This window comes from Marmota marmota, unplaced genomic scaffold, assembly GCF_001458135.2.
Source record: "Marmota marmota marmota unplaced genomic scaffold, marMar, whole genome shotgun sequence".
Taxonomy (NCBI): Eukaryota; Metazoa; Chordata; class Mammalia; order Rodentia; family Sciuridae; genus Marmota; species Marmota marmota.
Genome location: NW_026000137.1, coordinates 5,619,496 through 5,631,741, shown reverse-complemented (window position 1 = coordinate 5,631,741; position 12,246 = coordinate 5,619,496). Strand labels below are relative to the sequence as shown.

The 12,246-nt window shown below is 38.7% G+C and overlaps 1 protein-coding gene across 3 annotated transcripts in view; it reads right to left on the bottom strand.

Moving 5' to 3' along the window:
* Abcb4 (ATP binding cassette subfamily B member 4) overlaps positions 1-11,492 on the bottom strand; it is an 81,168-nt gene extending 69,676 nt beyond the window's left edge. For all 3 annotated transcript variants that reach the window (XM_015502349.2, XM_015502350.2, XM_048785454.1), the window contains exons 1-4: positions 11,290-11,492; positions 11,019-11,104; positions 8,301-8,355; positions 5,391-5,541 (exon numbers count right to left, since the gene is read on the bottom strand). In XM_015502349.2, coding sequence (XP_015357835.2) covers positions 5,391-5,541; positions 8,301-8,355; positions 11,019-11,098 — 286 coding nt within the window. In that variant the 5' untranslated portion in view covers positions 11,099-11,104; positions 11,290-11,492. The remainder of the gene's footprint in view (positions 1-5,390; positions 5,542-8,300; positions 8,356-11,018; positions 11,105-11,289) is intronic.
* Between the last annotated feature and the right edge of the window lie 754 nt (positions 11,493-12,246).

Below are 12,246 nucleotides of genomic sequence, written 5' to 3'. Positions count from 1 at the left end.
GTAGAGGAGGGAGGAGAGAGAGGAGGGAGGGGAGGGGGGGGATAGTAGATGATAGGAAAGGCAGCAGAACACAACAGACACTAGTATGGCAATATGTAAATCAATGGATGTGTAACTGATGTAATTCTGCAATCTGTATATGGGGTAAAAATGGGAGCTCATAACCCACTTGAATCAAAGTGTGAAATATGATATATCAAGAACTATGTAATGTTTTGAACAGCCAACATAAAAATTTTAAAAAAAAATCCAAAAAAAAAAAAAACCACACCATTGGGGAAATGCGCAAGTAGGCACTTCCCATTTACCCTGGAGACAAAGTCTTCTTTTTTTGTTCTTTTAACATGTGTAAATAGCCTAGGGGTCATGTTTTCTTGGTGATGTGTATCTCCCTTATTTTTTTTTCAAAGAAAGATAAGTTTTTAGTTAGTTTAAAACTTAAGCTACCATCAGTATTAGTCACCAGCTAGTGGTCCAGATTGTGCCATAATTTTTCCTACTGATGTGAAATGTTTCTGGTTAGCTCTTGATCAGTTATCAGACCCTTGAGGAATCCTACCCTAGTTTATTTCTCTTCTTATCAGTTTAGTTTGGTTCTGTGTGCCCATTTTCTTCCTGAGCTCTTAGCTATGGGAAATAAGAACTGGGTTTGGAATTACAGGCAGAGAAGCTATTCTACAGTTATCGTTATCATTTGTAGAAATCATTGTTGGGTTTTTCCTCTCTGAACTTAAGTTTTTTTTCTTCCAATACCTACTTCAAAATTTTTAATTCTCTATATAAGAATATCATATTCCAAGTTGACTCTCCCTCCTAGGAAATAAGAATCTATCAACATTCTAGATTTGACCTGCTCCTTTCTCAAGAGTCCCAGGCCAAGAATGGCAATCTAATTTAGGGTTAATAACCAGAGCAACCTCATATCCCCCAGGAAGCCCAGAGTATTGGTGGTTAGAGATAAGCAAGACAAATGTGTATTGGTGGGTACTCTAAAGAGTCAAGGATTCTATAGGGCTGGGGTTGTGGTTCAGTGGTAGAGCGCTCGCCTATCACGTGTGAGGCGCTGGGTTCGATCTTCAGCACCACATTAAAAGAAAGGTATTGTGTCTAACTACAACTAAGAAAATATTAAGAAAAAAAAAGGCAAGGGATTCTATATATGAAAAGAGCCTGAACCTGTATTGTCAGATGCCACCTAAGATGCTTCAGTCCCATAAACAATCCCCAAGTGGTTAACTGGTCTGATTTTCTTGACATCATTGAGAACCTTGGAAAAATAAAGATGTGCCAGGCCAGGCACAATGGCATATGCCTGTAATCCCAGTGGCTCAGGAGGGTGAGGCAGGATGATCATGAGCTCAAAGCCAGCCTCAGCAAAAGTAAGGTGGTAAGCAATTCAGAGAGACCCTGTCTCTAAATAAAACACAAAATAGGTTTAGAATGTGGCTCAGTGGTTGAGTGTCTCTGAGTTCAATCCCAGTGCCCCAAAAAAGAAATAAAGATACCTAGGCTCTACCCAAGCCCAATTAAACCAGAACCTCTGGCTGAGCTCAGAGCATAGTATGCTTTAAAAGCACCCCAGTTTATTCTAATGTGACAAAATGGAAAATTCCCACACCAGAGTACCTGAATGCGTCCCATAACAAGGAAATGGGGGAAACTGTTGAAATTACCTATTCATTTTAGAGAGCTCCCTTAAAATCCATCCATATCATACATGAAGAATAAAATCCTAGTTTGTTTCATTACCGAGTTTTCAGCTAGTTTCCCCAATATTTACTGATCATTTATGTTCCAGATACTTTACACAAATCACCTTATTTAATTCTATCAGTAAGTCATTAACTTCAAGGATGAGAATAATAAGGATTGTAGAGGTTAAGCAACTTTTCCATTGTCACACAGTGAGTTACATTATGAGTTCTGAATAATATGTGAATACATTGGGCATTAGGGAAGCAGAGTCCTCCTTGTCACATTTGAACATCAAAGTAAACCAATGCCTGCCTATCTTGATTCTGACTAGGACTTCTTTAATTATATAGAACTATTCAGCAGCAAAAAAAAAAAAAATAGAGCTGGGGTTTGTTCAGGCATCTTTGCGCTATGGACAGTTAATTAAAGTAACCTGGAGCTCAAACATGACTTTTCTCCCTCAGCTGGAAAGTTGATGCAAGGATATGCAGAGTGCACTTCCCCACAGGATTTTCTAGATTATTGTAATCACATAGTCTTGGCATCAAAGGTATCAAGTTCTTGACTCTGCAGATGAACTGTTTTCTATGACTCTGTTCTTAGGTTTTGGATGCAAAATGTTTTGTGCATAGTTTCTCAACAACTGAATCATTGTGAGGGAACAACCCTGTCATGGAGTAGCTCTTATTCTGTTGACAAGGATGGGCTTGTTCACAGTAAGTCATTGTCAGATCCTCTTGTAATTTAAACCTTTTCATCTTCTAACATTCTCTTCACATTTGGCTTCCATTAAGTCTAGTTGTCCAAGAATCCAACAACCATAAAGAATAGACTCTAAATAAACTTTACTCCTATTTGATGAGCTAGGGCCTCTGCAAAATACCCTATCTGCTCCCACCTCCCATGCTGTTTTCTAACCTCTGCAACTCCAAACATACCAACGAACACTCTAAATTTAGACTGAGTAGACTTTAAAGACATTTCCTGCAAAGAGATCCAAGAATAATAGTTTTACAAACTACCAAAGAATGGGTATTAGAAACTCATCATATTTGTGGGACTTTCCATTCCAATTCCTCCAAGACAGCCTAGTGACCAGTTGGCTACAGAGCATGAAGGTTCATAAACTAGAGTGTGTATCTGGAGGCTGCTGAGACAAAGTTGGAAACTCTCATGAGTTTATCACTCCAGCAATCACTTACTCACGCAGTTCCCTGGAAAGACCTTGAAGTTGCCCCTGGGCATACCACCTAATACCTGCCTGCCTTGTCCAGCTTCAAAGCCATTCCTGCTCCAAATAAACAAGTTGTGGAATTCTTCTTGTGTTAGTAAAAACAAAAACAGGACACAGAAAATTGGTCCAAAAGCAAACTGATCTGTGATAAGTGAGTTGAACTGTTTTAATCTAATTTAAAAAAAAAATAATTGGGATAAAATATGCATCACATAATATTTACCATCTTAACTGTTTTTTAAGTGTGCAGTTCAGTAATATTAAGCATATTCATATTGTTGTGCAACCAATCTCCTGAAGTTTTCATCTTGCAAAACTAATGGGAAATTCTATGCCTATTAAACAAGAGCTTCCCATTTCTCCCTCCCCCAGCCCCTGCAATCACCATTCTGCTTTCCATTTCTTCTACGACTCTTACCACTCTAGACATCCCATAGAAATGGAATCATATGATATTTGCCTTTTTTCTGACTGGCATATTTTACTTAACATAAGGTCCTCAAGGTTCATTCATGTTGTAGCACATGTCAGAATTTCCTTCCTTTTTTAAGGTAAATTATATCACATTATTTGCATATGCCACATTTTATTTATCCACTCATCCATTAAACAGATTTTTTGAAACTCTGAGTAGAAACAAATTTTTGATTAATAGTTGGGTTTCATTATTGGCATCCCTCTGATATATGTGTATGTGTGTGTGTATATATATATGTGTGTATAATATATATATACACACAAATACATACCTATGTACAAATTAATATGTAATAGATCTAGATCTTCTAAAAGACAAAGAAACATAAAAAGAAAACATAAAATTTCTACTTCTCTCACTTCCTTAAAGACTTTTTACAGTCTGGGCCCTGCACATGCTAGACAAGCACTGTACCATGCAGATCCAACCCCAGCCATCCTTTAAGACTTTTAAAACTATCCTTTCCTACTCCAACTTCATCTTCATAGTATTTGTGTTAAGGTTTTTGTCACTGGTCAAGCCTAAGAAATCTATTTATAACTTTCCCATTTTTTCCCCTGGGTAAAATACACATGGTCATAATCATGGTTGGGAAGATAGAAAGAGCTGGGTTTTAATTGTATCCTAAAAAACTCACCAATGGTGAACTATGGACAAGTTATTTGTCCCCTCCAAGCCTTTGTTTCTTCATATATCAGAGAATAATATTATCTACTGTGTAAGACTGTTCTTAGGATGGTTGCGTGAAATACTATATGTAAGGTAATTGGTGTAGGACATAGCACATAGTAAATGCAAAGAAAAAACACTGTTTTTGTTGTTGCTGTTATAAAGAGATTCTTTTAAGAGATAATAATATTTGAGAATAAAGAAACTGGTTTTGTAGGAGCTTGCTTTAACTACTCAAAGGACAACTGGATTTCTAAAAGATATAAATATATGTAAACATATCCTACTATATTAATAATCAAGCAGTTGTATTCTTTTACATAATTATACTCATGCCTTACAACTGCAACTAAACATCGTTCTTAATCAGTGAACAATAAGAATTCTTATGGAATAATATCTAAATGTTGAAGTACATTTTTCTCAGTTATCTTTGCTAAAATACAAAAGCTGTCTTTCATACATACATACTTACATATACATATGTATTTATATTTATTTAAATTCTACTATCTGTCTGCCAGTAAAGCTTTAGTTGGTCTTCTACAGCTTAGGGGCCTCAAGGTTGCTTGGAGGAACAGCCATCAGGCTTGGTAGAAACCATGGAAATCTTCTTTTCAACATTGAATTTGAAGATTATGAAAATAAGCATAAATTCTGGATCCCTACTCCAACAGTGTTGGCAGGCCCCCTTTTATAAATGATGTTAATTCACAGATTAACTTCTCAGTAACTATAGTCATTTGGGTGAGTTCCTTTGGATTCACACTGAATCCATTTGCTCTTTAATGAAGTGTCATATCCAATTCTGGTTGATCCAAAAAAAATTGTACACAGGAAATGGGTGTAATTTTTTAAAGAGAGGTGGGCAGGAGAAAAAAAATTAAAACAGGAAACATAAGTACAAGCTGAGCATAACTAAGAAGTACTGTCATGCTAATGATGTATTTTGTAACTTACCAGTAATCACTGATGGAATGGACATCACATAGATATATTTTGTTATATTCTATCATCCTTAAGTAGAATGACTCTTCTATTTATTGACATGTAAATATTCCTGTGTGTTGCCTTACTTAGTATTAAAGTCAAACAGCACACATAAATTTTTTGAAATTTAAATGAGCACTTGAGGGATTTTCTAGGAATTTTACAACTCCTTTGGTAATATCTGGTGTCATCCAGATGTCTAAATCTTTAAACAAGTAGACGATGAATATTATAATAAATTCTGAATCTCTCACCCAGTTAAAGAAATACTACACATTGAAAAAAAAAAGGAGAGAGAGAGAGAGAGAGCACAAAAACACTTACCTGGAAAGGAGAAGTTTCCATTGGTATTAACAAATCTATCAGTCATTTCTCCAAACACTATCATCATGAGGGGAAGACCTGATCCATGAGCTATGGCCATGACGGTTCCCCAAAACATAAACAATTTATCCTGCCAATCAGAGTATCTAAACTAAAAAATAAAAAGAAAGAAAACAATGCTTATCTTGTTAAATTCTTATCTTATTAATTTCTCTTTTTCCACAATTTTATGCCCTTTGGATTTTCATTTAAAAAAGAGAACGGCAATCCAAATCATTAAGAGACTATACTTCCATTTCTATTGCTTAGTCTCTATTTTTTGCATCTTTCCTCTCTTTTTATACTTTTTTATTGGGTGTGTTGCAAACTGTTCATGATTCTTTTTAGTTTATACTTGGTGAAGAAATCAATCTAATTCTGTTTAATAAGTATGTGATTTAGGTACACGATTATAACGTAATCAGAAGGTATAGGTTTGGTTGCATTAATAATATTGTTTGATCTCCCAGAGCCTCTGAGGTTATAAATTAAATCAACAAGGGACAGACATTAAGTTGACACACACATCATATCCTTAAGACAGTATTCAGAATCTTTGAGAGAGAGAATTAAAAATAGACAGCAATTAGACCCTCCAAGTTTGAGGACTAGATCCCTTTAAAAGGTTAATTCAGCTCGGTAGTCAAGTGTTCTAACACATTTAATGGACAGCCTATCTGTGGACTTCAGGAAAGTGGTGCTGATGGAGAGGATGCCCATGTAGAATCTTGAAGGATGGGCAACTGCGGAATGTGGCAGAAGTAGGGGATGTTTAGGCTTAAAACAGCAATATGACTGGAGTCTACAGGAGTGTTTAAGTAACTCTCATCAGGGAATTCCTGAAGATCATATTGTAAGGCTTGGGAAAGGATATTAGAGAGAGATAAAAAGGCCTGCCAGGCTATGCAAAGATCTTGGACTTAGTACTATCTACAGAGAGGAGGGATGAATGACACCAATTGTCACAGTGAATCTTACAACCCCAAAGAGCTAACTGCACATCAGTGTCATAACACTTTGTTTCTTTCTGTCTTTTTAATTCTCTCCATTCTCATCTTTTCTCAATATTTTTGATGGACCTCTCTATGATTCTTTGCTCTTTTTTCCTCCTCTGCCTTCCAAACTACATCTTCTTTCACTTCCATTTCTATAGCTTAGTCTCTATTTTTTGCATCTTTTCTCTCTTTTTATACTTTTCATTCACCAACCTTTTGGAGAAAAAGAACCGTTATTGACAGAGTGGGTAATGAGTCAGGATAGTAGATTAGAATCTGAGGGCTAACGTTGAGTCAGGCTGGATCAATAACTAGGTGAATCTGAGGTTGGAAGCACACGGTTGGGATTGGGTGTGTTGCAAACTGTTCTCAAAGAGTTCCAGAAGTTCAGTTGGGGGTCAAATTCCATCATCAACACACAGGACAAGAAAGAGTACTGAAAGAGACATAGGTCAGAAGCCAGGTGGAGCTCAGAATGAAACCAAAGGAGCAAGCAAAATCATGAGCAAAAGGGTAAAAAAGAACCTAGTCCATTAAAAGAAAGAAAGAGCAAGTGGGAGAGGTTTTCTAAAATTGCTACAAAAGGGACTACTGTCCCCAGGGTTAGTAGCTCCTGGCAAAAGAAAATAGATCTGTCAGTTTCAATTCAAAGAACAGGCTCAGGTTGACAGGTAGTGTTTTCTTTTGTGGACATTATGTGACACTGAGGAATGTTTTAATGCTTTTCATATTGATTGAATTAAAATTAACAGTCTTTAAGCTTAAGTTCAAAATTGGGCGAATTTCACAGCAACATCCTAAGTAAAACTAAATTCGTTTTTAGCTATTTTTTTTAACAAAACAACAATTTTTCTTAAACTTTTTCAGGACAAAAAATATCTATTCAGTGGCAGAATAAAGAGTAAATTTAAATTCAATTTAACTAAGTCTTCTAAACTCAAATGATATTTTCTGTTTCTACTCTAAGGTGTGGAGCATTTTCTTTGCTACAGGAGACAGATTTAAAACCTGTGTATTAAAACCAAGTTTTGTTTTCTCCAAAGCACTAAATTACAATTTTTTACTCTCACTGAATCTTTTAAAGCAACAACAAAGAAAAAGCAAGAAGAGAATGAATAGGGGCTTTGTGGTGACATGAGAAATGTGTGGATATTTTGATGTCTTTTTATCCATTTACTTACTAAGTTGGAGGCTTCTACTGACAAGCTGTTTAATTCTAACATCTTTGCTATCAAATAAAGCTGTCAGTTTGAAACACATCGTATTTACCAATGGCAGGCAAACACTTTCTTGGACTACCTCTCTGAGACATATTACAAATGAAAAACAGATTAGATTTCTTCCAAAAATATGTTGGCTGCCTTGCACCAGCAGAAAACCACACACACACAAAAAGGTCTTAATTAGAATCCCTACTAGGCGTCCTATATTTAACAACTTTTCCTGGAAGTAAATGTGGATATAGATTTCTTAATTATTATTAAAATTTCTGTAGTTTACAATTACCCTCCATATAAGCAAGCTTATCTCTAACTATATTTTGGTGGTGGGGGTGAGTTGGTGTGAAGCAAAGCAAAGATGCATTTTCCTGAAATTGGTAAGTTTTATGGTGCTATTAATACACTTCCTATTTTTAATTTCCCTGTACACTTTTTATCTCTGCCCTGTGTCATAGCCAGTCTGCCCTTCTCTCCTTTATTATCCATCTTGGGAGTGTGGGCCATTGCCATATAAACCAACATAAGACAGCACAGGTACAGCAGAGATCTATCACTGCTTATAGACAATCTTAAGCACTTGCCCTGCAGCTCCTAATTCATGACCCCAAATATGAATGAAAGGTAGGATTATTCCAATCTAATATTTCACAGCTTACCAATGTTAATGGTCCAATCAAATTCACTTTCTTCATTTTTTGTGTGTCTTGGTTGCTGTAAAAAATATAATTGTTTGAACTAAAAAATGGTTATGAAATATTTTACAGTCAATTGAGCATAAATATTAGTAGTTATGATGTTATAGTATTTTCAAATATAAAAGAGTGATGAGCACAATTGTCAAAATTACCCAATTAAACAAACCCTGTAAGGCAGCCGCCAAGTGCAAAAGTAACTGTCCAAGGTACTACAAGGACATATGGATAAAGAGAAATAGTTGTCTATGTTACAGAGCCTACAACAGAGGGAAGAATATGTTAATAATATCTGCCAAATCAATTTTTCTCCTAAAACAAAGTACATGTTGATCTAAAAATAATAAAGACCATTCTCATGGAGGTTTTCAGAGAGTGGTGTCAAGAAGTCCTATTCATTCTACATTTAAAATACAGCTAGAATTTAATAATTTCTCCCCATTTTTCTTGCTATCCCCTTGCCTCCCACTTAGTCACTCCACCTTCAATATGCCTGCTTCAGTCTGCCTCAACTAGTAACCATTATTTAAAAATTCATATCATCATATACTGTTACGTTTCTGCTCAAAAACTTACAATGGATCCCATTTTTCTCAGATTAGAAATCAAAATCCTTATGTTGGCCTCTAAGGCCCCACATGCCATTTCCTTGTTACCTTTCTGACCACACCTCTCACTGCCACTCCAGCCTCTCTGCTGCTACATGAACACTCCAAACATGTTCCCATCTCAGGGACTTTGCATTGTCAGTTACCCTGCCAGGAAGGCTCTCCCTTCAGATACTCACACAGCTCTTTCCTCTCATTTCTTTCCAGTCTTTGCTCAAACATGGCCTTCAAAATAAGACCTGGACTAGGGTTTAGTTCAGTGGTAGGGCACATACCTGGCATGTGCAAGGTCCTGGGTTTAATCCCCAGCACATCACAAACATATTTTTAAAATACTCAAAATAAGTTCTACCTGACAACTCTACTTAAAATTGCAAAGTACTTCTGCTTTGTGCTCCTAATTTTCTTAATGTTTATTAATACTTTTTCAAAGTATTCATTAATTCTAACATTAGCTGGAGTTTTTTTTTTTAACCTGAAACATTTCTCTAATGGGTGATAAAATTTTATTCATAAGACTTGATCCCAAATTATGTATTTATGATATTTACTGCTATCACTGGATGGAGCATCTGCCACTAAATATATTCAAAAGAATGCCAGGGGCCGTTGGCAGCATGACTGGGACAAGCATACAACTAACCCTCACTTTGCTCTAGATAACTGAAGTGTCCTTACCTTCCTTTGAATGTATAAGCTTTAGTCTGCTTTTATAAAAAGTAATACCAGTGATATTTCATAACCTCAGAACCTTAACTTATTCTTAACTTTATGCATTTCTCATTTGAGTGGTTTCCTTCTTTCTAAGAGAAAGCTATAAGCCTCTCTGCTGAGGATTTCCCTGGGTTCCAGAGTATTCTCACACCTTTTACAGGGAGAGCTCCTTTTTGCACTCATCAAATGTTCAGCCAGTGCAATACATAAATAGCCTTCTTCATGAAAATACCATCTATTAATACATTCATAGTCATTCCCAGCCTAAATTGCCAGATGATAAAAACCTCACTTTTCTACTAGAAGTAATACTATCTACCTATTTTTCCAATTCTATATGGCAAAAATTAAAATTTCTGTGAATAAATACCATAGTACTTAGAAGGAACAGAGCAAGTCACTGTCCAAACAAGTTAATAGACCAAAATAATGCTTCAGTTTAAGTATCAGATAGGCATATTTTCAGTTAGCTAATCAGGCCCCTTGCAGCTTGAGGACCAACTACAGAACCTGATAAATTTGTTCCTCTGGGTGATAACTCCATGACACAGGTCAATTAGTTCTGGGTGGCCTGGTGTGAACTAAGAGACTGCAGCAGCCTCATAAACTATTTGAGGCTAAAGATGAAAATGATTCACTGTTCCCACAGTGAAAGAGGAAACAGAAACACACCATTGACCGGCTCTTCTGTCCCTACCAAAGCCTGTAAAGTGTGCTTAATAAGGGGCTGGGGAACCAACCCAGATGGAGTTGGAGAAAGACCCACGAGCAATGGAAGTGCTGAGGTTTTCCTTTGCACTTGAACAAAAAACTGATTTGGAAGCACAAGGTTACCGAAGAATAAGGCTGCTCAAGTTTACCCTCCCCATCTCACCTCCCAGAAAGGAGAAGTACTGAAAAAGCCTAGGATGGGAAGAGGGGGAGGAATGATACAAGGAGGAAGAGAAATAACAGGGAAGAAATTTTGCTTCAATCCCCTTATTCAAAAAGCACAACTGTCAACAGCAGATGTCTGATGCTCTAGAAGCATGAATAATCATATGAGACATAATGAAAGTTATCTGTAAAAGTTTAAGAATTAAGTAACACAAAAAATGCTATGCGCCACCAATATTCATTGAATCACCCTGGCACAGAGGAAGACAACTCTTCTTTCTGAGCCTGTTCCAAAAGGAGCCTCAGTGACATTCCTGAGGCCACTTGAAACTTCTGCTTCAAGGTCAGAACCTCAGACAAAACCTTCCAAAGAAGCCTCCTCAAAGGCCAAAGGCATCAACCACTTTTCTCAACTTCTTTCTGGACTGAATTTGCCCTGCTGATTCACATGTAACGGAAAAGCCGATGGCCACTGGTGATGTACCTGCTGCTGCCCAATTCAAAGTCGCCCTCCACTGTCCTGGGGCGCCGAGCTGTTCCGTTTCTTGCTGCCTCAAGATCCATCTCAGCCTGGGAAGAAACCACAGCCTCAGGTCCAAGTGCACCCGGCCCAGCTCTGAGGGGACCACCAGCCTCTTCGCGACCCCAGGCGGGAGGCCCCTGAGCGGGAGCACGGGTCTGGGCCGGAGGCTCCAGGTGGAAGTCCCACTGCACCGCGCGCGCCCACAGTCCCCATTATCTCCCTCCTCCTTCACCTGGGATCTCGCGCGTTTCTGGCAGAGCCGCGGAGCGTGCGGGCTCTGGGGACCCGGGACCTGGACTTTGCTCGCTGCGGCTTCGTCCCTGCCCCCCACACGCGTCCTGCCCCAGCGACGCCTCCCGCTACCGCGGGGGCGAGGGCCCGGGCCCGCAGGAGCAGCTCCGGCCTCCCGCCGGGCTCGTTTCACCGGCCAGGAAAGCGCGAGGGACCCAGCGCGCCGCCCTCGCAGCCGGGGGCGCCGGGCCACCGCTGCCGCCCACCTGGGCTAGCCGCCAGCCCCGGCCCAGCCGCACCAGCTGCGGCCGATAAGCCAGCGTGTTCCGCTGAGAACCTTGCCCAGCAGTCCACCCAAGCCCCTGCAAGTGACTGTCACTCTCTTAGCACTCGGCTTTTTTTTTTTTTTTTTTTCCTTTAAACCCACGTGGGGACAGTTTCCAGACTCTCAGCCATCATAAGGGCGCGAGAACGCAGAGAGCGCACTGGGCTCAATTTCCACTTCTGCATCCCTAGTTCTGATAGTGGCACCAAACTCAAAACCAACTCCAGGGATGGTGAGAGGTAATCAAGACAGGACAGGAAATGTCACCTTACGCTCTTTAATGAAATGGAACATAGTGTTCCCTTAGTACTTGAGACATGGAATTTAAGGGCTGGAAAGGACTTAGGTGGTCGAGTAATTAAAAACCCACGTTCTTTACATTTGAAGAAACAGATGCAAGGGTGTTTAAGTCCTGCCTGATACTGCATCAATAAACCAGAGTCCCAGTACAGTGCCCTGGCTCTCTGCGCTAATCCTAGACCTCTCCCTATACTAAATTATCTCTACACCAAGCTCCTATATGAACGTGGTTTCTTATTTCTTCTGATTAATCTCCCTATTCTTCCCCAAAGGAAATTTAAAACAGGGAGCAAAGGGCATCATGACTTTGAAGCCAGTGAGTTTCAAACTCCA